This window comes from Octopus bimaculoides, chromosome 3, assembly GCF_001194135.2.
Source record: "Octopus bimaculoides isolate UCB-OBI-ISO-001 chromosome 3, ASM119413v2, whole genome shotgun sequence".
Lineage (NCBI taxonomy): Eukaryota > Metazoa > Mollusca > Cephalopoda > Octopoda > Octopodidae > Octopus > Octopus bimaculoides.
In genome coordinates, this window is record NC_068983.1 from 114,318,893 (window position 1) to 114,328,510 (window position 9,618).

A 9,618-nucleotide genomic window follows, 5' to 3' on the forward strand; every position below is an offset into this window, starting at 1 on the left:
TCGCTCAAATGTTTTTTCACGTGCCAGTAAGGCGACGCTGGTAACGATCATGTTCAAATGGTGCTACTTACATGCCACCGGCATGGAAGCCAGACAGCTGCTCTAGCAATGATCACGCTTGGATGGTGCGGTTAGAGCTCCACTGGCACAGGTGTCAGTCATCAAATTATATATATATAATATTTAATCCATAATTGTTAGTGCAACAAAATATATTCTGTTAGACTAATGATTATGGATTGAATATTTTATTCACACTCAGGTTTATCTTTGAGTACTTAATTCTAAGTGGTAGAACATAGCTTCATTTTGAACTTGTCACTCTTTGGAAAATACATACATATCTATATCTATATCTATGGATATATAAAGCCTTAATTTTATTAAAATGGCAATTTGTTTACACAATTTTCCCCCTCACAGTCCATTCCTTGCTATGAGAATCACTGGTGTAACAGATTCTGTTTATAAATAGATGGAATTGAATACATCACACTAAATAATACCACACACGCACACACACATGCACTTAGACAAGTCTTCAAGTGTTCCAAAATCAGTAGGTAATAAATTTGTTACAATTGGTACTCACCCCCATCTTGTGTGTCCATTTCATCTACATTTGACAGGAAATCTTCGGAAGATTTTAAACTATAGTTGGTCCCCATTCCACCTGTAATAATTAGAAAATGTGTCACAGTTTTGTTCATCTCACTCACAATTTATCAAAAACTGTTTCCATTTTACTGCTATTTTCAAAGATGAAACTTTCAACAACTAAAAAAACATGTCTGCTTTAAAGATATAGAAGCTTTCTGTTTTACAAAACAAAATATTATATACAATGTGAGAGAAGGGTCATATATATATAGCCAGAGGTGGTGAGGATTCATGGCCTAGTGGTTGGGGTGTTGCATTCACAATCACCAGATCATGATTTTAATTCCTAAACCAGGTGGTGCGTGGTGTTCTTGAGCAGAGCACTGCAATCACTCTGACACCTGATATGTGGTACACCATGCACCTGTTCAGGCAATGTTGATTTGATGGAGGGAGTGAGCTAATGTACAGTGCATATATTTCATCACTATAAACAAATCAGCCGTGCAGGTCATTCAGCAAAAGCTGAGCACTCATACATCGTCTTCAATGGGAAAGTTTGTCATAGTCAGAGGTATTTTACACTAGCACAGTGACAAAGCAGCTGGAGAACTCCCACTTAATCAAGAAGACTCTTGTGGTAGTGTCATCAATGCACCACAGATGTATGATACCTGATGACGGCAGTATAAGTGGTATATATTTTATCAATCTTCAGAGGGATGAAAAATAAGATAATAAACTCATATTCTAAAACAGACAGAAATGTTAATGTAAAGCAACAAACTGAACTTTCCAGTGTCTCTCTACCAACCAACCAACCAACCAACCAGTCAACCAACCAACCACACTGATTTATTAGGGTAAAAGGAAAATAATGGTAATTGGACTGAAATGCATATGTTTATGTGGATGTAAGCAACCATATATGTTTCATAATCAATGGTAAAAAGAAAAATTAATATGAATAAAAGTATATATATAAACACAAACACTTTCACACACAAGTACGCAGTTGCAGGTGTGACTGTATAGTAAGAAGTTCGCTTTCCAATCACATGGTTCTGAGTTCAATTCCACTATGTTCCATGCCAACCAAAGTCATGTGAGTCGATTTGGTAGATGGAAACTGAAAGAAGCCTATTGTGTGTGTGTGTGTGTGTGTTATTGTCTCCTTGCTTTGACATTCTGTGATAGTCGTAGATGAATGCCACCCTCATGCAAGCAGTGTCCTTTGTACTGAATTATCTGTAAAAACATGTCTGGTTATGGGAAAATATTACATTACTTGGAAACAGGTGAAGGTTAGTGATTGGAAGGGCATACAACTGTAGAAAAGCTACCTCAATAAAATTCCATCCACCCCATGTGAGCATGGAAAAGTGGATATAAAAATGCTGATATATATATATTATGGGTAATACAATGTCAAATGAGCTAAGACAATAGGTATAATACAATCAATGCTCAGTAATCAGGTTAAATTTTTGCCTAAATCCCAGTTTTAAATGAAGAAATGTGATAGCTGCCTAAATGAAAAATGGCTATTGGCACTCTTCATTATAACAAAAGCATAAAGGCAGACAACAGGTATCATATATATTAGATTATGACATATTTATACTTATATATATATATATATATATATATATAAAAAAAACAAATACGTAAAAGATTATATAGACCAGGTCAGGAAAAGTCTCAGACTGTGGAGAGTTCTTAATAGTTGCAATGTAAACAAGTAAACTCCAGAATAAAGACAGAAAGGAAATCCATAGTGTTGATATGACATAGTTTGGTAGGTTGGTAGGTGAATAGTGTCACAGGTAAAAACTTTGAAAATGATATCATTGCTTATAAACAGGAGATAAATACAGAATGATTCATTTGCAACTTGGAATGAAGACTCTTTTATGAACAGGAGAAGCTCAGATAAATGCAGGGAAAGGTCTATTTCCCATCTTCTCTAGATTTGGTATTTTAATGACAGTGATGTTAGACAATGGACCAGAATTCATTTAATTAAAGGACAGGTTATAAGTCTTACCTGTAGGCCAAAATCTAAATGCACAGCAGAAAGAACTGTGCAAACAATTACTTCTGCTTTAAAAGGTTACAATATATCAGCTGGAAAGTTTGATGAGTATTTGCTAATGGGGTACTTTAACCAATACAGTACAACTGGTGTAATTAGGTTATTTCCAGCAGAAAAATTATTCGACAGACAATTAAAAATAACAGTTAACCTTTTTAATGAGTTGTCAAATGGCTCATTACAAATACACTGAAATGAAATTTCTCACAGATGCATGAAACATGACCTGGATTAAACTGGAAGATGATAATATTCAGTAAGCATTAACTGAACACATAATTTCCATATAGTCTTTCCCAAGTACATCTATTAATTATGATAATGTTATCAACGGGCCAACAACACTAACTTCTCTATCTCAAGTACATCTACCACATCATAATATGCATGATCCCCTGTAATTATATAAGTCAACATCATCGATTTCTCCTGCTACTGGTGGTAATATTCAATCACTATTGCTTTCCATATTGCCAACACTATTAATCCAAGCTAATTTTCACATCACATTATTGTAAAGTACAATACTAGCAATGAGAAACAGCAGAAACACACAGGACATTCACGAACCATACAAATATAATGACTTGCACAATTATTTATCCTTTGTGGTTGGAGTAGCATTATGTTATAGCATTCTAATTCTAATATGCAAATATATTTGGTCAACATCTGCACACTATTGCTATCAACTCTGCAACATAGTAATGGTAATGCTTTTGCATGCTTGTACATGGTCAAAACTATTCAAGATGAATATCAATTTGATATCAAACACAGTTTTATGGTGGGCCAATTCAATAATATTGGTTAACAACCATACTCAGTTATAACAGCTGTTTAAAGTTTCAAACTTATTCACTTGCTAGTTATTGTTGCAGATATATGTATATAATTATTATGATTACAACAAAAGAAACAATCTCTCAACAATTTCTTAACTTATTTCTTGTTGTATCATGTTCTATACATATATATGCATGCGCATGCGCACGTGTGTGTGTGTGTATATGTGTGTGTACATATAGATGCAGGTATAGCAGTGTGGTTGAGAATTTTCCTCCTCCAACACAAAGTTTGGGGTTCAGTCTCATTGTGTGGTACCTTGGGCAAACAAATGTCTTCTAAGTACTTCCAGCCTGCTGTGTCTATGCATATACTGTCTTGATGTTAACCCAGCTTTGTTCAGGGGCCTGCTCATTGTTTATTGATGCAACTGGGATAAGGCTTAGCACTATTAGCCAGCCTCTGATGATCTCGTTTTCCACCTCAGAGAAGCTGTTGATAAAAGGGCAAAATTCAAACTCAGAACAAAAGGGGCACTCACACACACACATGTGTGTGTGTATGTGAGTGTAATACAAAATTCTTATACTATAATCACTTCAGAAGATATTTGATCTGTTTCTGTGCTGAAACTAAGACAGGTGTATTATAGTTGAGTCACTTTCTTTCATCATATATTTACAACATAAGCATATAAGCATTCTGAATTTGTAGCTAAAAATTCAGGATACATCTAGATTGTCATTTAGATCCAGGTCAACTCAGATCTAGCAGCTGCGTGATTGAAGACATTCCAGATGTGATCATCCGCTTGTTTTTCCAGACATAATGCATTGAGAAATACCTTGCCCAATGTAGTTTTCTTTTATGTTCAAGATTGGTGTGACACAACACAAATCTAGCTGTTACTTATTTCAAGCAGCCATGTAAAGGTTGTTGTGTTGACTTGTAGATGTGTTTAAAAGTACAATGGGTATGGAGTAACAGTGATCAAATCATGTATAGAACAGAGGCCTGATATTTTCTACAGACTTCTGATATATAAAATGTATGTGCAGGCAAGGAAGTATGGTTAAAAAGTTTGCTTTGCAACCATATGGTAGTTTGTGCATCTGTGTGGCACTCTGAGTGTCTTCTACAATAGTGCCAACACAAACAATGCTTGTGAGTGAATATGGTAACTGAAAGCCGTGGAGAAGCTCAGTGTGTATGTGTGTGTGTGTGTTCCACATAATTTGACAACTGTTGATGGTTTGCTTATATTCCTTTCATATGAAAAGGGAATCAGAGAGCACCGGTTCTCATCCAATCACTGAAGTTAAGCAACGTCGAGACTAGTGAGTACTTAGATAGGTGAGCACTTGGGAAACCTAGGTGCTGTAAGCGTCACACACAAGGCACAGGAGTGGCTGTGTGGTAAGTAGCTTGCTTGCCAACCACATGGTCCTGGGTTCAGTCCCACTGCATGGCACCTTGAGCAAGTGTCTTCTACTATAGCCTCGGGCCGACCAAAGCCTTGTGAGGGGATTTGGTAGATGGAAACTGAAAGAAGCCCGTCATATATATGTGTGTGTGTATATATATATATATATATATGTATGTATGTGTATGTATATGTTTGTGTGACTGTGTTTGTCCCCCCAACATCGCTTGACAACTGATGCTGGTGTGTTTACGTCCCTGTAACATAGCGGTTCGGCAAAAGAGTCCGATAGAATAAGTACTAGGCTTACAAAGAACAAGTCCTGGGGTCGATTTACCCGACTAAAGGTGGTGCTCCAGCATGGCCACAGTCAAATGACTGAAACAAGTAAAGGAGTAAAAGAGAGTATTGTTGGTCTTACCAAGTCCACTATCTGAACTTTCTTGTCTTGAGTGTAGGTCTGCCTGATTGGTAGTGTGTCCTAAAAATGGATCAGCAACTGAAGTCATTTCACTAGTTTGTGGGATTGGTATTTCAGATTCAGGATGCATCTGTGCTCGGAGCAACAATTCCTTCAAATTAGAGAACAACAAAAATACCACAATTGACATCAGAGTTTGATATCTTACAAATAAGGATTTTACAATTTCTAAACCTTTGAACAAACTATATTGGAAGAATACTTATTAATATTTGAGAATCAATCTAATTTCAATTATTAATTAGAACTGACCCTTTTGTTCAGAATTGACACTTTTGTTACTATATTTCTGTTGAAATACACTGCCTTTTACTTCAAATAATTTTCAAAGTAATGAAAAATTTAGTAATTATTAATATGGTGTTTAGAACATAAACTAACATGAACATTTGACGGAAGGTTTCAATTTAGATCACTTTAAAACAAGAAAGTTTATATCATAGAACCAGGGTTGATCTCAGGCAGTGAGGCAAGTTGGAATCGAATGAATTAGATGATCAATGTTTGATAACTTATTTGTAGAATTTTACAAAGCAAGAAAAAGAGGTAAAAAAAGTGTATTACTGATGAGCAGTTTACTTTAGAATGATAGTGATATTCAATTCTAAGTAATACAAGAAATATGAGAAAAAAAACTTAATCTAGAAAATACAGGGTTGGCCAAAAGTCACTTGACAGTAAATCAAAACCATTTAATTCCAAGATTTATTTATGTTTAACAACTAAATGAATTTAATAAAAGCATCTAAATATGAAACATCATGGAAATTGTTCAAATTGAAGTCCTTTTTGAATGACACATTTTTCCATTCGAGTCAGTAGAGTTACAGATAGTATTTACGGAATTTTGATTTACTGTTGGTTGACTTTTGGCCAACTCTGTATATGGACTCATAACTTTAGAACTCCAGTATTTCAGCTCATGTTTTGAACCATTTCACCTGTGTGGCAATAAAGGTATCATTGTTACTAATAGATATATTTGCTGCTAGTGAAACATTTTGAAGGTTTTGTTTTTCTTTTTAGGAGTAGAAGCTAAGATTCATCAATCCAGAATACTATAACAAATAATAAAAATCAGGCTGATAGTAAGATAACTGTCACTAAACACATCTTGCTGTAAAACACTGCGTCGTCTGTTGAATTCTGATAACTCAACTATATGATACGTCATATGGTTAACCAAAGTTAAGAGGAGAAACATGTATCTATATATGTATGTATGTATACCAGTTAAAAGGTGGATGAACTCAGGTGAGTCAACTGCCATCTGGCAGTTGGGAGTGTGAGAACTAATCAACATAGGAGATGCATGAACCATGTAATTACTAACCATCAAAAATTATTAGGACTATAAAAATATAAGAAAAGTTGTTCATGTATCAAAACAACAGGAAAGGAATTAAGTTATTGTATTTAAACAAAAACATCGGGTATACTGGGTATATGTGCAAGCTGAATTACTTTACTGTAGAGAGCACCCCAAAAGTAACACAGCAAATATTACATACTCAAGTACAGATATATATCATATTTTAGCAATAAAATGTGTAATCTTTGACTGTACTATTATTTCTGGGCCGCATAGGATATATATAAACGGGTTGTTTCTTAAACACTAAGAGGAATCAACACGCTTTAGATGCACCTTGTATCAAGGATATTACTAATATTATTTAAACCTTCTACAATAAATCACCAAAATAGAAATTGGATGAAACTTTCATCAGTTATTACAACAATAGGTAGTGCTTCACCTGTAGTTCCTATTTTCACCTTCATAAACAGCATCATTGACAGTCAAGCACCAGTGTAACTACAGTACAACATCTGTTATGTCAAGAGAAACTACAAACATTTTGGCCAGCTGTAACAACTTAGCCAATTGTGAATCATTCCGTGTGTCCTTATGTATGTGCATGTATTCACCTATGTATGTGACTGAGTGTAAGCATTTATATGCTCACACACATTTTCCCAGTTTATTATGGTAGGATAACTGAGAGAACTTTGGTAGTTCAATCACTTGTAGGGATTTAAAAGCTGACAACCATTTCCAGCCAGGAACCATTTCTCATAAGTCAACCTGGAGGAAGGAGTGACACATATTTTCAGCTAGGTAAACTGGATGAAGTAGAGAAATAGATATTGTTAAAAAAAGATATAATGGAATTTCCTGTGGTAAAGTTCCAACGAACAGCCTATATTGCATTATTTAAGCCCATCTGTGCCTCTATCAGCCCATATTAACTTCCACTGACAAACATTCCAGATGACAGCAATAACGACAATGATAAAGGATCAGATACCTGTCGTGTGATTTCTTCTGCTCGTTTTTTAAGTTGCTCTTTTTCCAAAGCTAAATTCTGTAGTTGCTGAATACTTGGTGCCATTACTCTCTGACCTTGATTAACTTGGTTGTTACTATTAGTGTTGTTGACCACCTGAGGTGGTCCGCCAGGTGACTGTTGTTGAGGCTGTGGGCCTGGCGAAAGTTTTAACGATTGCGGACTTTGACCAGGGTTTTGTACCCTCACACCCTGGACTGGTTGTTGTTGCATGTGAAGAGCTACAAAAAAAAGGAACATTTTTTAATAAAACACCCTCACAGACATATTGTTTGGTGTTTTCATACAATGAAACTTAGTGAACATTGACAAAGTTTAGTCAAACATTTGTGAATTGTGCTATTTTCTATCATCTGATACAAACTAAATAGTTTGGCATTGTGAAAAAGCTATTAACACTAACAAAAGAGGTTATATTAAAGCTAGAGCAGCAACTATGTGTTGTTAAAACAAGTCATACAACTCTCATAACTGGCTCTAATACTATGGTTACAGTTCATGGTTAACTTTTGAACAACGCTACTCTGGCTGTGAGCATGTATTTTTTTTTTTACAATGTGACAATAATCCAGTTATTTTTAGCATTTCTAATTAATATATTTCTGTTCTCAAAATTATAAAAGCTTTTATTTATCCTTTATTGTTGGTGTGGTAGAATATATAATATATATATAAATATATATATATGTATAGTGTGTATGTGTATATTTTATAAAGTTCACACACACCTATATATGTATGAATGAATGATAAAGTACACACACCTAGAAATAATATATCTAGACTTTTGACAATATAGGCTTGTTATAAACTGAGTCATTCCTATATTACAGACTTCATACAAAAAGAAAAAAAAAAAGAGGATATTTTCAGAAGATTTCAATTACAAATGGAACTGATTCTATTCCCAACTGCTAAGACAAGCAGCATTTACCTAGCTAAGCTATGTAGCATCTTGCAATATCATATACCAGCACATGGTGTCAGATTCTGGGACTGAGAAACAGTATCATCTTAATTTACAAGCAACTCCCTCCCTAAACATTTGCTTATATATCTAGCATCTGCTGGAGAAAGAACAATTAAATCTTTGTATCCATATATTTTGTTTAGTAAACCCTCACAACCAAATCACTACATATGTATTTCTTTGAAAGTAGATGTGTGATTTCTTAATAAACATAGAAAGTTTGAACTGTGATTAGTCCCCAATTACTATTGCAGTCAACAGACACACAACACAGAAACAAAGATTATAAAACTATTTCAATTTCACTGCATCATTTTAGTTCAGAACCACTAAAATTAACCTCTTTTGATTTTTACATACAATCTGAGCCAACAAACTGTAAATTTATGAAGTTTCTCAAGGAAAAAAGTAGCCTTTTTTTGAGATGGTGCTGATATAGTTATAAATTTGCTTATTAAGAGTGGGATTGACATGAAGCTGATGTATATCACCACTTTTTGCATCAAAACTACATACAAAGAAAGCAACAAACGACATACAGAGAGAGGAACAATTGTCTGGATAGTAAAGGTGTAGTTATGAAATACAGTTGTGTGACTTTGACAGATATTAAATAGCACTTCACATAATTAAATTTAAAGATTCAGATGGCAACAGTTAATGATGAAGTAATTGAAAAATAAAAATAAAAATAGCCATCAACACTTTACATAACAAACAGATTGCTGTAACTATTACAACAGTTTATAAAAGACAGGTTTCTGCAACTATAGGTTTTATAAAATTCACAAAGTTACAGCTTCATCAAAGTTAGAATTAGGCTTCATATGTAGTATAAATGTAGTATACAAACTTCATGGTATGAAGTCTGTATGATACTTAGTATTTCCATTGCCTAGAGAGGAGTTTCCAGTA

The 9,618-nt window shown here is 34.5% G+C and overlaps 1 protein-coding gene across 1 annotated transcript in view; it reads right to left on the minus strand.

Moving 5' to 3' along the window:
- Nucleotides 1–7,988, minus strand: part of LOC106880285 (transcriptional coactivator YAP1) — an 18,107-nt gene extending 10,119 nt beyond the window's left edge. Inside the window, exons 1-3 of the mRNA XM_052966451.1 lie at nucleotides 7,695–7,988; nucleotides 5,326–5,476; nucleotides 593–673 (exon numbers count right to left, since the gene is read on the minus strand). Coding sequence (XP_052822411.1) covers nucleotides 593–673; nucleotides 5,326–5,476; nucleotides 7,695–7,973 — 511 coding nt within the window. The 5' untranslated portion in view covers nucleotides 7,974–7,988. The remainder of the gene's footprint in view (nucleotides 1–592; nucleotides 674–5,325; nucleotides 5,477–7,694) is intronic.
- Between the last annotated feature and the right edge of the window lie 1,630 nt (nucleotides 7,989–9,618).